The 21,084-nt window shown below is 37.5% G+C and overlaps 1 protein-coding gene across 2 annotated transcripts in view; it reads left to right on the top strand.

The window, feature by feature from the left end:
• Nucleotides 1-21,084, top strand: part of CYP97B3 (cytochrome P450, family 97, subfamily B, polypeptide 3) — a 233,581-nt gene that overhangs the window by 136,930 nt on the left and 75,567 nt on the right. For both annotated transcript variants that reach the window (XR_016355364.1, XM_089796842.1), the window contains exons 7-10: nt 14,540-14,587; nt 14,770-14,829; nt 15,025-15,111; nt 15,445-15,533. Coding sequence is in view for 1 of the 2 variants with exons in the window: in XM_089796842.1 (XP_089652968.1) it covers nt 14,540-14,587; nt 14,770-14,829; nt 15,025-15,111; nt 15,445-15,533 (284 nt within the window). In the remaining variant the exon portion in view is untranslated. The remainder of the gene's footprint in view (nt 1-14,539; nt 14,588-14,769; nt 14,830-15,024; nt 15,112-15,444; nt 15,534-21,084) is intronic.

Here is a 21,084-nt window from a genome sequence, read left to right as displayed (position 1 = left end):
AAGCGTTGCATCTATGGAGTTAGGGCCGCTGGTTAGCCTTCATTAGATTCGATCCCCGTCCATCTGCTAACCTTCCATTCTTAGGAGTAGGAGTAGTTGAGTAGCCAAATTTCATGCTTAGAAGAGGTTAGTTAGAGAAGTAAACCAAAACATCGGCATTCTCACCTTCCATCGCCATTCACCCTACATTGCCATCATCGCGCCATCAACATCATCTAGCATTCACACCGAACCACCATCTCCATTTTCTCACCAAGATCCAAATTTTTCTCAAACAAGAAAACGTAAGGCCGCCTACGTGATTACCAGCAAATCACATTGATAAAACTGAGCGAGTATCCAACGGTGTAAGGAACATTCGAGTTATACTCATGTCCCATGAGAGATAACTTTTCAAGAGAGGAATTGTGTATTTGATATTCTGTATCAAGCATCCAATTACTAATATGTTATGTAGTGACACAAAACTCGCATCAACAATACCCTAGAATCCTTCTTGGAGTGATTGGAAGCCAAGAACCATGAAGAAATGTAGTGTTTTTGGTTTAGAAACGTGCCCTAGATGAACTGTTTTTTATCAAATGCATGTGTTAAAGAACGTTTCGCCACTCTTCAAAAATGCCCAAAAATAACTTCTTTTTTGGTGAAAAACGTGACTTTTCTGAAGGATAACACTTGCCAATATGCTATCAATGCTTAAACGCCCTTTTTTGGAATGTTTGCATGGAAAAAGTGCCCAAAAACCCTCCAAATGCAGGCTGCAAGTTAAAAATGAGATTTTCTTGTGCTAATGCATATATTGTAATGCATGCAATGTGCTCAAAAATCACCACTTTCCCTTATATGGCTTTAAAAGTCACTTAAACACACTTTTGATGACCAATTACATGTATTTGAAAGACATGCAAATGGGCAAAAAATTGCCACTTTGCCTTACATGAAAACACATTTTAAAATGCATGCAGTTGGGCCAAAAAATGCGACTTTGGCTTATGCTAAGTGAAATGAGTTTTTAAATATTACATACACATGCAATTGGGTTCAAAATTGCCACCTAGTGCATTTACAAGTTATTTTAACTTAAAAAGCCCGTTAAGTAGCAATTTTAAAAGACGTATATGTAATGAGTTAGAAAAACCTCGTTTAAATGCATTAATATAATCTAAAATAAACTTATACATGCAACAACATAAGTAAATGAGTTAGATTTTCTCACTTACATTAATTGAATAAGCTTAAAATATGCAAATACATATAAAAACCCACTTAACACATTAAAACATGTTATTGCAAATAAAAAGTTCATTTAATTTAATGCTGGGACATATAATTTACTGGGTATGGATTTTCATGAAGTATTTTGCATGTGGATGTATGTAATATGTAATTAAAATCCCACTTTTCTGCACTTAAGTTGTCTCGTGTATTTATACTTAATATCTAACTATAGTTTTTGATAAAGTAATATGAAAAATAGTCTTGAAATAGGCTATTTTCATAGAACATAAAATACTATGGTCAAATCAACTCACAATGAGTTGTAATTTTAAAATTGACCACAAAATCCACTTTTATATTAAATATAACTTAATATTGTGCAATCACCAATAAAAAGCCCACTTGTATGAGATCTTAAATAAAAATATGCAGTTGACCTGAAAAACTCCACTTTTTTCCTTATAACTTGAGCTAGACAACTCCGATTTGGACCTAAGTTAGCTCGAATCGAGCAAAATTCCAAAGGCTATTCACCTAAGGAAAAAAACAAAAGCAAAAATTATTTGCAACATAGAAAAACAAAAAAAAAATGTGAAAGTTTACCAAAAATTGAGTGTTTGCAGTGTGAGAAGAAAAACACTTACCAAAAAACAATCGGGGATAATCTCGACAGAAAACCTTCAAAAGAACACATAGACAAGCCTACACAAAGAACAATTAAGAGATAATGAATTTTTTTCATGATGCCTCATCAATGCGTTGAAACAAAGAGGACGCGCCTACAAATCCATTAGAAAATTTTGTAGGGTCGCCTCAATTTTGACCTCAATTTTTGTAATGTCAAAATTGAGGACAACGGTTTTCCAATCTTACTGAAGCTTTTGTTTCTTTCTACATAAGTTTGTCCTATCTTTATATGCACTTGTGTTCTTTGTGATCTTAATTTAGTTAAATTAATGCAAATGCGTATATGTAGGGTTTTTTCACTCCAAAAACATAAAAATATTTTACCTAGAGTTGAAGAGCATGTTAGTCTTTTGTCCTAGGTGAATTCAAAAAGACACTTTTTAATTTTATTCAGTATGAGCATGAACTACCTCAAGAAACCATTGTAAAAATTGTAAATAGTGAGCACATATTATTCATAGTAGTTTAGTTTTTCTTTTATAGGAAGCTTTCCTTCTAATTTGTAGAGTAATTCTTTTGCATATTGTTGGTTAGTAGATTTGTCCTTGATGAATTTCTATAAATGAATGACTATATTAGCCCCTTAACAACGATTAAATTTAACCAATAGTTGGGTGAACTACTCATCGTTAACCCTCTGCATTAAAGGTACAACTTACTATAAGATGTTCAAGGAATTCATCGAATAGAAAAAAAATTGTGATGGTAAAAAAATTGCGATGATACTTTACCACAAAGTAAGAAAGATGTTCAACATCCACTCATAAAGATGACACGAATGTAGTTGAAATATCATTTAAATAAACAAAGTGCACAAACTTTGCTTTGGTTTTAAATACTTCAGCAAAATAAACTCACACACCAACTTAATTCATTCATATACACGATCAAATTATCAAGAAGCCAATAGAATCTACACTGAAAATTAAATCCCACTAGACATTCACCCTTCAAACTTCAAACACACAGATCTGAAATAGAAGTAAATATGTTTTCATTCACAAATAAAAGCCTTCAATCAAATCCACATGTAAATCTAAAATTTAATCTATGAGTTTATCAACCATTTGGACACTTTCAAAGTTTTAATTAAACATACTTGTAGCCATCGGGCTCATTGTCTTTGAAAACCGAAGTAAAATTAACAGAGCAGCTCGGAGTTGGAGAGAGTGCCATGCACAAGGTATTTGACCAGAGACCGATGTGTGTTAGGTAGCGAATGCCGAATGTATAGCTCAATGCCGGAAGGTGTTTGGTAGGTGTATGCTTTAGTAAAATTCCTCAAAACAAGTAATTGTACTAGTTAAAAATCAAATGTTGTACTACACTCAGACACAGTTGCAAGCATACACAGAGAAGATAGGAAAATTGTTGCCGTAATTGAAATTATAGTTGCAAAGAATGATGGTATTCAAACCTGCTAGAGCCTAGCAAAGTAATATAGAGAAAGGGATAGGGTGAGGGTTAAATACCATCGAAACCATGATAGCCAAGTAGGGAAGGTCTTTCACTTCCAAAATGGTGAACAATGGTAGAATTCCACGGAATTACAGATACAATAAGTAAACCAAGTCACATACCTACAACAATTAACCCAACGGACATATATACCTCGTAGGAGAAAAACTCCGGAGGGAGAAACATGTTGACACATGATATGAAAAACACCTACACCTACGGAAAATTAAGAATGGCTCCGAGATATACATAATTGGGACCTCAAATATAAGTTATTATTTTGTTTTTATTTAATAACGGGGATATTAGATGTTGTTAGAGATCAGATTGGATTGGTAGACTTGCATAATCTATCAGTATATCATTGCTATTAGAGATTGTGATTAGAGTTGGCAGTGATCACATCATTCCTTGCGGTGGGGGAACAAGGATTATACACCTGCAATATCTTTCCATATTGTTTGGGCATGCTTTGAGCTTGTGAAGCCTTCATACATTTGTGGTCAAACATTGATGCCATCGGTAATAATCAAAACAATAAATTTGTGGTAGTTGTGAACATACTCCTCTACTGATGATCTCTTCTATTCACAACAATGGCAACAATTATAACATCGGCATGCCCATTGCATATGTGGCAATCTTGTTGTAGGATATTGCAAATTATATCATAGTGATATATATTTTGTGGCAGTGATAGCAGTAACATGAGATCAAAAATACACATTGGAACGTGGCGGTCACATTTGAATAGACATAATTCTTGATTTCATCACATTTTGGAACTTCTAACTTGGAAATTATCGTTAGAAGGCTAAGGAACAAGATTTCTTGAGATTTTGTCATCATTGTAATCGCAAACTGATTTGTATGAACATTTATTGAAATTGTAAATTGTTTGCCTATTAGTTTTTATCTTTGTCTATCTTTGGTTTTGTATGCTCTAGGATATTTTAGTTTTGTATCACATCGGGAGGTGCAAACCAAAATTTTGACATATATTATCATCCAAACATGTCCTTGTGTAGATAGTTTGTTTGATTGAAGAGGGTACCTGTTTACATTTCAAATAGATTGCTGCATTGGCTCAATGAGCGACTGTCATCACTTTCCAGATTGGGGTTGTGGTGTGTTCATTGTCCTTTGCTAACATTCCTTGGTCTTCTTCTTTGTTTGCTACAATGTAGTTGTGGACTTGACAACCTAATCCTTAACGTCTATTGTAGCTCTTCAACTCCCTCATTGAGCTTTCTTTCTATTTTGCTCCCTCTTGTACCTTGGTTACTCTGAGTGGTTTGCGTGGTTTTCTGCCACTGATCTCCTTCATATTACTTATCAATGACTTGTGGACCGCATGGCTAAGCTGGAAAATGAAAATGCAAGTAGTCCTCCCTAACTTTTGAGATTGAACAACAATTTAAGTCTTGGGCCTCTATTTGCAACAACTTCATCTCTGTTCCACTCTTTGGGGTCGAGGATCTCGTCCAAGCCAAGCTGGCTGACGAGAGCATTAGGTGGGTCCAGGAACTCAATTTGTGAGTTTGGGGCCTTCCTCCCTCCTCCACTAACCCTTTCCTTGCAGGCTAGTCCTTTCTTAATGACCATCTAGGCATTATAAATATTACTCTTGATAGGGCTTGTGTGGGCCAGGACAATGCTCTTTTCCTTAGATTAATCACACTTGCTGACCACTTGCAACTTGCAGGTTCTTAGGGTGAGTAGAAAGCTTTTTTTCTTCTCGCTATGATTTACCTTGATGAGGATCTCACTAGATCCCAGATGACTAAGTTGAGACATTCCAAGGGACTCATGGTAGAGGCTAGACGCAATGAGAAGTGGGGCATTATTAGGAACCTCATAGCTGTTATTCAGGACTCTCCCTCTCCTAGGTTGGAACTGAGGCAGGCCGCCAGGGCCAAAAGATGCTCTTTGTAGCAGTTTGACATGGCAGAGCCTCTTAGTTTTTTTCTGCATGTCAATTGCTAGAATGACAATGACTTTGTATGGTCCTTGTCAAGTCTTTTTCAGGACACCCTTGGTTCAACTGACATTCTCCTTGTTATAGAGACTAATGAGAGCCCTATTTGCCCTCTTCTTGGGATTTTCGATCAGTGGTTATCAACACTCAAAGATGTGGTTAGGTGTTATAGTGGGGTGAGGGGGTCTAGTGGTGTTGCCGGTTTGATCAAAGACTGCCTCTTCAACACGACTTCTGTGGTCCATTTCGACAGTTCTGCTAGATTTAGGTGCATCCACATTAGCCAAACGACGTCATATGATAATGTCATCTACATTGCAGTGTGTTACTTTCCACCAACTTCTTTATACTATGCAATACATTGTGCAGAGAATGGTGACCCTTTTGCGGACTTGCATGAGTGCATTACCAGATTCTTTGCCATCGATGAGATCATTATTTTAGGAGGCTTTAATGCACAAACTAAAGACTTTAAGACCCTCCAAAATCATGGGTCCGATTTTGTTTCCTTGGATGAGTTGGATCCGGGCACCATGGGTCTACAATGTTTCTTAGAGGATAGTCGGGGGCCTTCTAGATACGACCACCATCTACTAGAGTTATGCGAGTCTTTTGACTTTGTGATCTTGAACAAGTTTCCCTACCTTCTTGGGTTTGGCTTTTTCACCTATTCGGCTTATTGCAGTGGTGTGAGTGTTGTGAACTATCCCCTCTCATGTACCTTCCCCTGGCTGACCAAAACCTCTTTAGCCTTACCATCAATGTTCCCCCCCACCCCTCGCTCCTCTATCCCGTAACCCCCTCTTAGCGCTACGCCCTCCACTTGCACCACTTTTTTCTTTCCTGAGAGTGATCGTGATCTCTTCCTCTGCCACCTCAGATGACTCCTCCCCAGGATTCCTTCATTGATTTAGGGAATGCTTCCTCCATGTTTGATTCGCTTGCAATCCTGTTGTGGAAGTCTACCCTGCTTTCCATACCCCACTACACTTGTTCCTCTCTTGTAGCCCCTCGTGTAGGAGCACTTGCCCCATGAACCAGTGGTTTGACGAGGATTGCAAATCCTTCTACCACTCGGTTTGCTATGCCTACTCTAGCCTTTGCCCCTTGTTCGTCTAGTTGAGGTTTGAGTAACGCCGCTTTCTTCGTCACAAGAAGTGGTTGTTCTTGATGTAGCGTAGATCGCTTTGTATCTCTCTTTTACAATCCCCGAAGTTTGACGCACTATATTCCCTCGCCACCATTGTCTGCCCTCTACCCTAGATCACAACTCCCTTGCAACTCACACCTCCACTCTCTATGCGATTCTCGGTCAGCCCCCTCTCCTTCTCACTCCCCCGCCTTGTTGCCACCTCTTCCTCCAACATCAGTGAGGCATTTAGATACATGAACAATAGCAGGGTTGCAGAAGAAAAAGGGTTCCAAGCTGAGCTCTTCAAGCTTGGTATTTTGGTCTTGGGTTCCTCTCTCTCAGTAGTCTTCAACAGAGTGGTCTATATTGGTTTTCCCGACTTTTGGTCACTACACATTATCTATTTGATCCATAAGATTGGGTCAGTCTTAGATCCGACAACTACAAGACCATCATGGTTTGACATACTTTTGCCAAACTTTATGCCACAGTGTTGAACACCATCTTATCCAAAGAGCTTGATCGCAGGCACTATCAAGCTAGGGGGTAGGTTGATTTTTAGACAATGGACCATATGCTGGCTTTGCACGCCATTTTTGAGGAGGCTCGACACTATTGAGCAAAAGTCTATTGCTGCTTTGTAGACTTGCACAAGGCCTTTGACTTTGCTCCTCGAACGACCCTCTTCCAAAGGCGTAGGAATTTTGGGATTTCAGAGACTATCCTGACAACTATCATGAGATTATATGAGAGGGTTCCAAGCAAGTTCAAGATTCCTCAGGGCTAACTAGACTATAATCAAAGCACCATCGGGCTGAAATAGGGCTTCCCTCTCTCCCCTACTCTCTTTGGTATTTACATTGATGAGCTCAAGACCTTACTTCATGACTTCTTGCTTCCTGGTGACAATTGCCTACTTACACCTAGTTTTGATCTCCATTTTGCTCTTTGTTGATGATGTGGTTCTTTTGGCTTCTTTCGAGGGGCTCTAACAACTGCTTGATGGGTTGGCTTCTTTTTGTCTTTCACATCAGTTAGTTGTGAACTTGTGCAAGACTTGGGTGATGACCTTCAATTGCTTGAAGACCTCTCATCTCCACTTCTACTTTCATGGCAAGGAGGTTGAGATTATTCCCTCCTATACTTACTTGGGGGTTAAGTTCTACAAACCCTGCTTCAGCTTGAGACTTGCTATGAAGCCCCATGTGAATAAGGGGCTAGGTTCTCTGGCTGTGCTCAAGTGACATTGCTTTAGACACCACTTCTAGGATACCACGACCAAGATGTCCCTTTTGGAATCTTTGATTAGATTGACGGTCCTTTACGGATCCATTGTGTGGGGACCCCTCTTCTAGAGAGAATCAGTTTGGGCTTCCATTGGGTAGTTACAATTCCTTCTCCTTCGATGCGGTATCAGATGCCATCGATCCACTCACAGTATCATCTTTGCTAAGTTCGATGCTCATCCTTTCAAACTTGGGACCATCTTTGATTTGGTTCGGTTTTTTCATAGGCTTTGGGGCTTTTTAGATTCTTATGAGGGTCAACACAAATGCTCGTTCTTGACTTATTGCTCTTTAGAGATAGTCGCAAGGTTTGATCCGACTGGTAGAGCTTGATGTTGGTTCACTCAGGCCTCAACCCTTCTCCATTCTGTTGGGATTGCGATTGATTGTCTTCCCCCCCTTTCAGTTCTCTCTTGATGCCCCTACTCACCTCCTCCTTTCAGAAAGAGTTGAATGAGCATGTCAGGACTGATATATATAGGCAGTATATTATCACGACTTGGAGTAATCCTCTGGGTGGGCTACGTCCGAGGATAGCTTTCTATGTCGAGCACTACATGGATATTTAGGAGTATTGTGTGCCCTTTGTACCTCACTCGCTATTGGATTCATGCCCTTTGCATCTCTTTGGACTCGTTCAGAGTGGGTTCTCATTTGTTTTGTATTCATAGTGACCACCAAATCGATAGAAGATAGGATCTTCTGCCTTTGTCTACCTGGGGAGACGGAGTCAGAGACACATTTTATTTTTTGTTACCCCATCTTCTATGAGATTAGAGGGAGGTTTCACTTCTTATTTAGAGAGTGCAAATCTCTTTCTTCTTTCTTTAGAAACATGGATCAATGATGTCTTTCCCTTTATCTCCAAGAGGCTTTGCAACTCTGTTACCACACTTTGCAGATTCAACTACCATTGATTAAGAAGTTTACAGGTGATCCTTGCCATTTTTGTGGCAAGGAAGGACATTGAGTTTCTAGGTGTTGGAAACTTCTTGAGGCTTTAGAGGAGGCCATGCAAGAGCATAGTATTGCTTCTCCGAAGCCACCGCCTCCTCCTTTAGAGGTCTCTCACTAAGGGGACAAAGCGGTTCCTCAACCATGCTTTGGGTTAGACCAAGTTTGTGGGTCCTCAGAGAGGGTACATTTGGCTGCAACACCACCCTGCATCCTGCAGCTCCTCAAGATAGTTTGGGTTATTCCCTTGTCCTAGAACGCACCCTTTGGTTCTAGACTACTTGCCTGTGAGGAGTATTTAGGTTTTCTTGGTTTTGCTCTTTTGCTTTCCTATTTTGTTCTTTTTATGGACAACGGTTGGTGCTCCCGCTACTGGTAGTTGTCCTTGTACTGTTGACAATTGTCCTTGTATGCTTTCAGTCCTATGGACCCTCATAGTCTCTTGTTGGACATTAATAAATTTATCTTATCTTATATTTGTTCACCACTTTAAAAGGATCTACATAAAATGTCTCATTTAATTGTTGCCAATTTTTCTAAGTTTTCACGATTTATTTGTGTATAGTTGTTGCTTGGTTATATTATGATTTGCATGTTTTCTATGGTAATCTTAATATAATCATTGATCTACTAGATGTGTAAGTAGAAGATAATAAATAACAAGACTAAAAATATCTAAAATCTTACCTTGTATTAACAATGTTAATATTGCTTTCTAAAATAGATCTTTATAGGCATGAATGCTTAGGATTAGCTAAACAGAGAAATTGTATGACAGAAGTAAACATCAGCAGTAAAACATTAGAGTCGACTTAGCTCATGGTGACTATCCATGCCAAAAGAGGATTTATCATTTTCCCGCTGCTCACATATTCTTACTTGCTTCCTCCTATTGTGTGGTTTTCACTTCATCGCCCCATTGCAAATGGGGAACCCCTCTTTTGCTTTAGCAAGTGGGAGTTGTTGTCTTGGGTGACTTGAATTGGCAGCATTTTCAATCCTTAAGTTCCAAGGGTGAGTTCAGGCAATTTTGGCTCGCTGGAAAGTAAGGTTTGTTCAGGGTTTGTGTGAGAGTTTTAGTGTCCTTTCAAGGTATTTCTCTCAGCCTAAGTTCAAGTGGGGGATAGAATTTTAGTCCAAATGGTTAAGGATTGTGAGAAAAATCAAGTTTGGTGTAAATCCTTAGTGCTAAGGATTTCCCAACAGCTACCATTTCTCCCCAAAATCTTAAGATTTCCCCTTTGGATAAAATGACGTGCAAGTGTTGGGAGAGATTTTTATTATGTTGGCAAACTAATCAATGTAATGCTAGACGATGAAGAGAAGGAAATGATATTTTTTCTTAAGGATAACTATTGCGGTGAATTTGGTGGAAATCCTTAGCACCAAAAATTTCCCCTTGTGGAAATCCTTAGCGCTAAGGATTTCCCCTTTCTCCTCATCAACCCAAAAGAGATGCAAGGTCACACTAAGGCATAACAAACCGAAAATTAGTGAAAGAATGGGCATAAGGGCAAAATAGCAAGTTTTCAGAGTTTGAGTGACAAAAGTGAATTTGGTGGAAATCCTTAGCACTACTGGGGAAAATCCTTAAGGTTAAGGATTTCCACCACATTAATCCTCCCAAACCTGAAATTCCACCACCCTCTAAGACACCCAAAATCCAATTTATGGCTTGAAGGCAACATAATGAGTAAAATCAGAAAAATGAATCACCAAGGAATGTTGAAATAAGGTAAATTTTGAGAAAATCATACTTGGTGGAAATCCTTAACGCTAAGGATTTCCACCACATTAATCCTCTCAAGCCAAAATTTCCCCCTTTTTGTTTTGGCACCAAAATGCATTTCAAGCAAGTGTTAGGGGTAGAGGATGTTGAGTTAGGATGAAATTGAGTGACAATGATGAAGTTTGGAAGGTTTTAGGACAAAGGAAGGCTATGCCATATTTGGTGGAAATCCTTAGCGCTAAGGATTTCCACCAGCCAACTCTTATCCTCTATAATCACCAAGGCTGCTGCCATGAATTATTTTCGCAGCCCAAGGATGGAAGGAAATGAAGCGCCAAGAGAATTTGGTGGAAATCCTTATAGTTTAGGATTTTCACCTGTGGAAATCCTTAGCACAAAGGATTTCCAGCACATTAATCCTCCCAACTTGGAATTTCCCTTTTTCCCTTTAGCCTTATTTTCCTCATGTGAAATGAAAGACAAATCGACTGGGAAAATTGGAGTTCTGAGAGAAATGAATTTTAATGCTAAGTGGGATGAATTTTGTTCATTATTAATATGAATTTATTTTCAGATTTCTTTTTCAAAAGCTTAATGCTTTTCTCCTTTGTTTTGCAAGGTGAATTCAAGAAGGGCTGAATTGAAATTCATTATTGGAAAATCTTGGAAAATCATAAGTGTTGTTGGTGCACATACCCTCCATCGTCATGCCAACAAAAATTGATGCTATAAGGAGAAGCTAGAGGGCAAGGTGATGACCAAGGCCTCAAAACTTCAAGTGGATACTACAAGAAGATGGTTCAAGCCCTAGGACTCGAGTGAGAAGGAAGGATTCATGTTCAAACTATCAACCCACAAATTCAAATTGCAATCAAGAGGAAATTCAGGAAAGCATAGAGGATTCAGCTAAATGAAGACATATTCAAGGAGAATCAAGAAAGATCAAGTTCATAGGTTCATGAAGATGCAAGTGAGGAAATCTCAAAGGATGGAGAAAAATGTTGAGAGATACTGACAATCGAGCAAGAAATATTTGCAATTTTAGTAAACACCTTTTACAAGTTGAGACTCCAAGAACAAGATAAAGATGATGATGTGGCAATTGTTTGTCTTCTCCAATTAGAAAATTTCAACTTCAAGCACAATCATTTGCAACATGCCAAGTGTCTTATTTTCTCATTGGTTGGGAAAATCATTGTAGTTTTCTTATTGGCCCATGCATTGGTAAGAAATGAGCTACTTTATCTTGAATTGATCTTGGTCCTTCGTTGTAATGGAGCTACTCTAAAAGGCCAAGGCCTTCTCATTTGTAAGAGATGAGCTTTGGAAATTAGTTTAGGAGGTAAAATTAGAGAGCTAGAGTAGAGTAGAACAGCTAAGGGAGAGACTTGATCAAATCGTTGCTATGATGCTTTCAAGTAATGGATAGTTCATTGTTGGTTCTTCATGGTGAATTACTTATTATTGCTTTGCAATGTTGCATGGTTTCCTCAATATTTCACTTGGAGTAGATTTATTTTCATGTTGAATTAGTTTAGTTGAATGGAAGTTGTGGATGTTTACCTGTTTGACTCGAACAAAATAGGGCCACTAACCTATTGCTGATGGTAAGAGTGCCTTGCATGGTAAACCAATGATTGAATTCACTTAAATTCAATTGATATTTAATCTAAGTTAGCATCCATTTTATGGGATTGGAGAGGAGATATTGATTTGAAAACTATTCAAGTGTTCCTTAGAAGCTTTCATTAGGTGGGTGGAGCCATTGGTGAGATTAGATCTAGTAGAGTCCAAGTCATCCATGATTCCTTGCATTCAGTTAGAAGTACAAGTAGAAATAGAAGTTATAAGTTTAAGTTGGAGTTGAAGTGGAAAATCTGGAAAATCAGAAGCTATATTTTCATTGCACATTGTGAAGCAAAGTCTTTAGAAGTGCAAGAGTTGATATACATTGGATGAATGACATAAGTCCCTTTCTGATAACCAACATATCACATCATAAAACTAAGTGAATTCCACAATTAAGAAGGAACCTTGAGGTCATTTCATGATATTAGTTTGTAAGCTGAGCATGAGAGATGACCTTATATCAAGAGAGGATTGAGTGTTCGGTGTTTCTCCTTGAAACATTAAGTATTTGATTCTGCATGTTGTAGTGGAACAACACTCACATGAACACCTCCTAAGGCCCATACCTTGTCTCTTTTGTAAATCGCCTCGCTTGTGCTCTAAATTAACTTCAAAAATCAGTTAAACAAACTTCATTGGCTATGTAGAAGTCACATCAAACACCAAAGGAATTACTCTGCTGTCATCTGCTCACAAAAATGAAACTAAACTTCATGCCATTCATTTCAAGACCGGTGGCCATGGTTTAGAAGGCCTTCATGCCTTATGATAGAATAGATATGTCATCTAGGAAGAGTTAAATATATCCTAATGACAGTGTATTTCAATGCGTCCTTACATCAGCTCATGCAACATTGGTATCCACCATCGTACAGTCTAGGAGCCTCCCAAAAGCCACAAACCAGTTGTGATGATTCAAACCGTGGCAAATTTATTTTTCCCACATGTATTGGATCACCCAGGGAACATTATTAATTTTCCTAGCAATAGGAATACAAGTAATGGCACACAAAACTCAGATGAATGTCTCTGAATGACTGAAATTTGTCTTTTACAAAGGCTTTCACAAATTTTAAACTTCAAATGTTGAACTCCTAGTGAGAAATCTATTTGATCTCTCTAATAGCCAGCAAGGAAAGAATCTTGGACTACCGAAACTAGCACCCTTAGGGTTTTTGTCCTAGGGTTTCCAACTCTTCAAGAAGCTCTACAAATTTCAATATAGAAAAAATAATTGAGCCTATTCAGATGAGCCCCGAAAACATTTATTATTAATAACCCTAGGAAATCTTTAGAAAGTTTTACTAATTCTCACACTTTTTAGATATTTCATTTTTCTGATAATAAAGCAACTTCATTAATTTCCTTTTGAGTAGAGTAACGAGACTCGTTGCGCATCGTTCGAGTCGGCGAGTCGAGTTACCTCAGCCGGGTCAAAATGACCCATGACCCTGATTCGGCTAACTCAGCTGACTCACCTAGCTGAATAGGCTGACTCATTTGACTTGGCTGATTTTTAATTTTTGTTTTCAAAATTTTCTTAATACATCTAAAATTTACCTTTGTACTCATGTAATTGATGTATGTTATGTATGTGATCAAATTACCTTCTATTTCATGATGTTATTGTGTCTTTAAGCTTTATTCAATAATGGGTGCATAGAATTTCTTTAAATCCTAAAATATCTCTAAATTTCAAGGGTTTTGTCACTTTGCCGAGTCACAGGCAAGACTAAGCCGGGTCACGAGTTGAGATACCCTTGCCGAGTCCGGGCCGGGACCGAGTCTCATTACTTTTCTTTCAGTATTCCACTCAAGTCATTAAATTAATTAACATTACCCCAAATGCACTATATTGGATAATATTGAACAATTAATTTAAATGATTCTGTCAACTTTAGTTTATAGGAATAAGATAGGCTAAATTATCTCCCGGGCTAGTCCTTGGAAGGGGACTTAACATTCTACACAGTCAGTGCCTTTGGGTAAATGGAGAAGGTAATGGAAAGGAAGCTCCCATACCAAGGATAAATATCAGTTTGAACACTTCCTCTTAAAAAGTTACTTAATACTGTTTGTTCATGTAAAATTTTAAAGGGGCTTCACCAGTCACACCAATCAAGTAGGTCTCACAGCAGCAGTATACCAACTATGATATTGATCTTTGAGAGTTTTCGGACTTGAAAATTAAACCCAACCACTGTGTTTGACTTTCTGCAATATGAATATTGTTGTGTTTACAAATACACATAATTTTACCGAGCTTGTCACAATGAATGCGACAGCTGCCTTTATTGGAAGATGTTATAAAGTTGCCTCAGTGAATGAGAAAAATTAATAGGGATAGATATGCATGGATAAACAACCAATGATTATTACTGATATTTTTCTCTAGCCTTTGATTGTCCAGAATATCCCCTTGGAAAGAAATAGTATTTGATGGAACTGATTTCAATTATGAAATGCAGGAGGATGATATTGAGGCTCTTCAAGGGAGGGATTACTCTCAAGTGAAGGTATATTGTGTTTATTTTTTGTATTCTTCTCAAAAAGATCTATAAATTTTACACTTGTGAAGTCTTACGTACACTCTTGAATCATTATGTGTATTTTTTGAGACAAGTTGTTCTTCTGTACCAAGCACATTGGATTTTACATTGGACTAATTGATTTATTTATATTTCCCAAATCATTGTAGGACACAAGTTTACTTAGATTTCTTGTGGATATGAAGGGAGAAGATGTCGACGATAAACAGGTAAGTATTACTTTTTATAATTAAAATTTCATGGGACACTCACCAAGAAGTAGTTGTCTTCTAAACTGAGTTGAAATTCATGTCTAAAATTGAACAAAAAAGTATATTTCTATGAATTTCACGTTTTAGGTTTAATTAAAATCCATGTTTAACTATTCAGTTTGTAGTATTTGAAATCTATTTTGTGGTCTCCAGCTTAGGGATGATTTAATGACTATGCTAATTGCTGGGCATGAAACTACTGCTGCGGTGCTTACATGGGCTGTGTTTATGCTTGCACAAGTATGTAAAGACTTTATTATCAGGTTTGATTTGGTTTTTTAAATCTAACTACTGTGAGACATTTATTAGCTAAAGAAGCATTCACTAAACAGATTTATTATAAAAAAACTAAAATAATGATGAAATCTATTAATCGTCCTATGCTGATCATTGACTCCTGTTTTGGAAATCTAACTACTACGAAAAGTTTATTTGCTTTAAGATTCATTTGCTCAACAGATTTCTGACCAAGAAATTGAAATGATGATGGAATTTATTCATAGCCCTGTGCTAATCACGGACCTCATGAAATATTACTAGAATTTTGTATTTGCTTGAAATTGTTATGTGCAGAATCCTGACAAAATGGCGAAGGCTCAAAGTGAAGTTGATGTAATACTGGGGCAAAGAAAACCAACATTTGAATGCATCAAAAAGTTGCAGTGAGTGTTTGTGACTTCTTTAGGGGTTAAAATGGCGTTTTCTTTCATTTTAGAACCACAGAAATTTATATGCTATATTAACTCATTTATTTAGCACTATATAATGATAAAAAATGAAGATAACTAAAGGGCTATCATGGCACTAATAAATAAGAATGTGGTATGTATCAATTCACATCACTAGATAAATGATGTAGGGGCATTTTATTTTTTTTGTACTGAAGGTCTGTTGCACCCACACAAAAATTCTTGTGTTAAGATCTGTTTTACATGTTTCATTAGGTTCATTTTTCAAGTGTTTCATACAGAAGCATCATTCTAACTTTTTTAGCATTTTTATTCATACTTTTTAGTGAGAAACAGAATGCAAGAGATATGTAGTACAACCACTCTTTGAATAAAAAGGGGAGGCTCCCAGTAAGCAAAAACAAAAACAAAATCCTAATTATGTAATTAGTTACAACCTTTATAGTGGTACACACTCATGTTGAGTAAACATAAATTCTGTTCTTTTTGAGTTCACCTAGGCCAACGGTTAGCATGCCCTCCAATGTAAGGCAAATGAGAAATCCTTGTTAGCATTTGATTTGCACTTTTCAATGCAACACAAAATGGAACAAATGTATAGTAGAATTTATCATCAAATTAGAGGAGCAAGCTCCCTATAAAATAAAAAATTAACCTGCTATAAACATTTATTTACAATTTAGAATTTTTAGAATTTTTATATGGTGTTTTAGATTCAGTTTGAATACATTTTAAATTTGTATCTTTCAACACAATGCAATAATTTAATACTCGGTAAAAAATAAACTCCAATACTAGACTCTCACTATCTAGCTAAATGCAGAGACTAAACAATGCAGGTATTATATGAAGATTGAATAGGCTAGAACTCATACATAAGATCTTATAAGTCAAAGAATATGATTGTTGCATTTAAAGCTACAATTGTTGACCCAACAGCTACTGCAATACAATTTTTTTAGCCTTTTTCCAATTAAGATAGTTAATGATCTGATACATAGTCCATCTTCTGTAAGAGATTTTAGATTACTAGTATTCCTATATATCCATCATTACATCTGTATTCCAAAATAGGCCTTGCCTGTGATCATTTTACATCGGGCTACCTTTTACATGACATACAACATTAACACCTTCATTACAAAATCTATCAAATCCAAAAAAAGCAGAAGATATATTATGACACTAACTGCTCCAAGGATCACCACTGATATTACTCCATCCATCTTGATCACCTGCAGTAATCCCACTAGCAGAACCGTCAATCAACTCAGAATTTACATGCCTATCAGACCTTTGCTTAGGTGTCACAGAATACCAGCCACTTTCATTGCCTTGTTCATCATCAATTTTGAGATATTTGATGTACTTGTTCAGAGCATCAAGTTCCTTATGATTCAGCATATCCTTGTGATTGTTGAAGTACTGGAAAGGGTGAATGTCGCTTTTGTGAATCTTCAGATTACCTTCTCTCATGAGAATCATAAATCTCTCCTTAGAAATCTCTAGAGCAGCAGATATCTGTGATATAATATGGTAATATATGAGTTAAAAACTAAACCCAGTAAGCTGCCTTTTGTTGTTTTAAAACATTTCTCTATTTCTTTCCTTCCAGAGGAACCACAGAATATCACAAGTAAGAGCATACCAAAACTTATTAGATTTAAGATCAAAAGAACCCACAAAACCAGCTAAGATCTCACCCCAAGAAAGTCCAGGGTGACAATTCCAAACAATAGGGGACCCAAAAAAGATAGACCAGATACCATGGGCATAGTTACATTCAAAAAACAAATGCTCAAAGGTTTCAGGGTCAGAAAACACCACAGCTGATAGGTTCAAGCGCAACTGCAGACAACATACACCCAACAGCCAATTTCTTGAGAAGCCCGAGCCAACAAAAGCAAGATTTCTTGGGTTCACAAGGAGAATGCCAGAAAAGTTCAAGCCAACTGCAGATAACACACACCCAACAGCCAATTTCTTGAGAAGCGAGAGCCAACGAAAGCAAGATTTCTTGGGGTCACAAGGAGAATGCCAGAAAAAATCAAGCACAAAGTGCAACTCAAGGCCCCAACATTGGTTAACTCGATTGAAAATAGAGCAATCATCGTTCAACATATTGTATATTTAATTAGTAAACACATTCAAAAACATAGTACCATCAGCCTATGTTTATTGCTGCAGAAATGCTTCAAAGTTCATAGTTTTACCGGGGAAAAAAGATCCAGTAGCCTTTGCAATAAGAAAATAAGTCTTTTTTCTGGGAGAGAGGAGTCAGGAGCCCCATATTTAGAACTAATCTCATTCCAAGTCCCTAGCCAATTGTCAAACAGGATATCACTGATTAAGGAAATACCTTTCTCATTCCAGTTTTTAGTAGAGGAACTTTGGGTCAAAGTTAGGGGTTTGCAATTCATAACCACTCCCTACCAAATAGATCTCTGTAACAGCATATGAAGGAGGACCACCAATAGCCCCTTTATTTGAGATTAATCCTCTTACCTGGGATAATGCCTTCCATAAAGAATTAAACACTTGAGAGGCAAAGATTTTCATATTGGATTCCCCCATAAAAATATCACAAATCGGAACATTCTCCACTTTTTACCTTTCTTAACAGCAGACCTTACAATGTTATTCCTGACCAAGATTTACCAAGGCTCATTGCCCTTCAAAGATTTGATGATCCATTTAGAAGCAAGAGCTATACCATGTGCTCTCAGATCTCTGATCAAAGTTTCTAGTTATTAATAACTTATAAAAGCACAATAACACAAGTTAAAATACTTCAACATTAGCTTAAAACTGAAATAAACATACTGAATTGTATTGAATTAGGGATCTTGGATTCAACAGTAACACTGAATATTCAATGAATGGCAACTTAAACAATATATGGATGTGAGAATTACTATTAGAAATTAAGCGCAAAATTATGTTTTTTTACTAGTATTCTTAAAGCATTGCATAAAAATAAATCAAGAAAATTAATTGCTACTTCTACCCTGAATAGCTTGATTGCATGAATGCAATCTTTGTTTAAAAAAACGATCCTTTCCACTAATTCTAGACAAGCAATTGTTAACTTAGTTGGCAACTGGAATTATTACAATTTATCCTGTAGTATGTGCCATCTCTTGAAAATACTTATAAGTTTATAACATTAGATGATTGAAAAATAATTGAGTCCTCAAAATTCTCTCTGTGCTAAAAATACTAGTGGCTGAAAATAATAGACCTCAAAATATGCTCATTTCTTTGAAGTGGTGATTCCTAGAAATAGTGTGAGATATTTTACTTTTGGGTAGGTGGGTTTGGATGATTTTGACAAGGCTTTCCATTTGTTCTAATCGTGGCAAATATTATGAAACTTTTTTCCTATTGTTTTTGCCAAATAGTGCTCCTCTGTGTCAAACAATTTTTTTTTTTTTTTTTATACCTTCGAGGAACTTTTTTCCTATTGTAGTTGCCAAAACGTGTGCTTCAATATTGCACTTCTAAAAATAAAATTGGAGGGACATTTTACTATGGGTGTCACCAAAAATTATGCCTCAATATTTACACTTTAATTCTAAAAGTATTTTTGGAGGAACTTGTTATTGTCGTCATAACGAAAAGGTGCATATTACAATTTTTAATTGCCTTGCATGGAATCATCCAATGTTATTGTTACTCAATTTTCACGCATGTTCAAATGGAGTAAAGCATACATGTTTATCACTTTCAAGTTATACTCAGAATTGCAAAAGGAAAGCATTTTATTCATATTGAAATAGTATACAATGTTTGTATGATGGTACAATTGATGTTTACAAGTGTGGAATGAAGATGCTGAAAGTAGAATTCTCACACATTTGACCGCGAGAGTAGTCTCTATCTACTGATATATATTCCTACTCTACTGAAATGAATAACATGAAAAAAGAATGTCGTCAGTAGATTTTGTATTTTGTATCCGACTGGGTTATGCCGTCGGAAATTTTGTATTTGGTAGCCGACGGGTAGATTAGGATTGTTTTGTAGCCGACGGACCCCTTCTGGAAGGTTCGGTGGAAAGTATTTATACCCCGTCTGGGATCATTGTAAATTATCTTATTGGATCTTATGCTTTGGATGTAATCTGTTGGCATATGCGAATAAAGGAGTATTGCGGTTGCTGTTCTTATTCATTGTCTGTGTGCATCAATCAATTAATCCATGCGGTAAACATTTGGCGCCGTTGCCCTACGAACCTGGAAGGAGGGAGGAATGAAGCTTAATGCCAAATTAGCTTAACAAGGATCGAAATAGGATAAAGGGGAAAGATGGCATACGTACTGTGCAAGAAAATTTTATTTTGGCACAGCAAGCCGAACGGAGGAGGTTCCAGAAGATTGCCGACGGACACAGAAGTGCAAAAAAATTGTTGGAGACTCGACAGCGGGTGGAATTGGTGGAGGAAGCAAGGGAGGAGTTTTTGAATTTGTATTCACCGAGGGAAGAGAGTCCAGACGGAAGAGAATCAACTCGCACGGCTCAGAGTGTCGAGGGAGCAAGAGTGTGGAGTGAACTCTTCGTCCGGGATACACTTCTGGAAGGGACAACTTCAGAAGATCCTTCTTCACCAAAGTTCGTAGCTATTGAGACCGTCAGTGTGGGAGAGCAGACCATCGGTGTGGGAGTGTAGACTGCCGGTGTGGGAGAATAGTCCGTCGGTGCGGGACTATAGATCGCCGGTGTGGGAGTGAACATTGCTAGTGTTGCAGGATCAAGCAACGCCCATTCACAAAATCCAGTTTTGATGGTAGGACCAAAAGAAAAGTTGCCGAAGTTTGATGGTGATGGTACGGCCGACCCCATCCGACATTGCAAGACATGTGAGACAATTTGGAGGGCAAATGGCATGACCGATACAAACGAATGGGTTCGGCAGTTTCCGGCCACCCTACAGGATGTTGCAATTGATTGGTTTGTTGATGCAGATCGCCAGAACCTAACCACTTGGGATGACCTTAAGGAGTTTACAGCGGAATTTCAACTACTTTGTGACGACAACGAAATTGTAGTAGGAATATACAATACAAGACAAGGAAAAAATGAAATAGTCCGAGTCTATGCCAGGAAGTTGAAGGACTTGATCAACAAAATGGAGGATAAGCCAGCTGATGGATTACAGAAAAGGTGGTTCATTGAAGGCCTACACCCGAAATTGCAAAAGAAAATGAAGATCGTGCTGCTATCGTCATACACTAAAGTGTACAACCGGGCACTGAACCTGGAGAGTGAGCAAAAGACGAAAAAGAAGAAGAAGAAGAGTAGCTCCTTTGAGTCAGATGATGATGCATCCTCGGAAGAAGAAAGTAGCGATGAGGAAAACAGCAACAAGAAGGTTTGAACCCTCCAGAAAGACATGATCCAGATGATGAAAGAATTCAAGAACATGCAGAAAGAAACAAAGGGAAGCGAATTATGGTGCACAGAATGTAAGGCAGAAGGTCACACAAAGGGCTCCTGTCCAAAAAACCAGTTCTGCGATATTTGT

The sequence above is a fragment of the Cupressus sempervirens genome, chromosome 8 (genome assembly GCF_028749045.1).
Source record: "Cupressus sempervirens isolate cs-2001-9-10 chromosome 8, ASM2874904v1, whole genome shotgun sequence".
NCBI lineage: Eukaryota > Viridiplantae > Streptophyta > Pinopsida > Cupressales > Cupressaceae > Cupressus > Cupressus sempervirens.
Note: the sequence above shows the minus strand (reverse complement) of the source record. Positions and strands in the feature narration are given on the sequence as shown.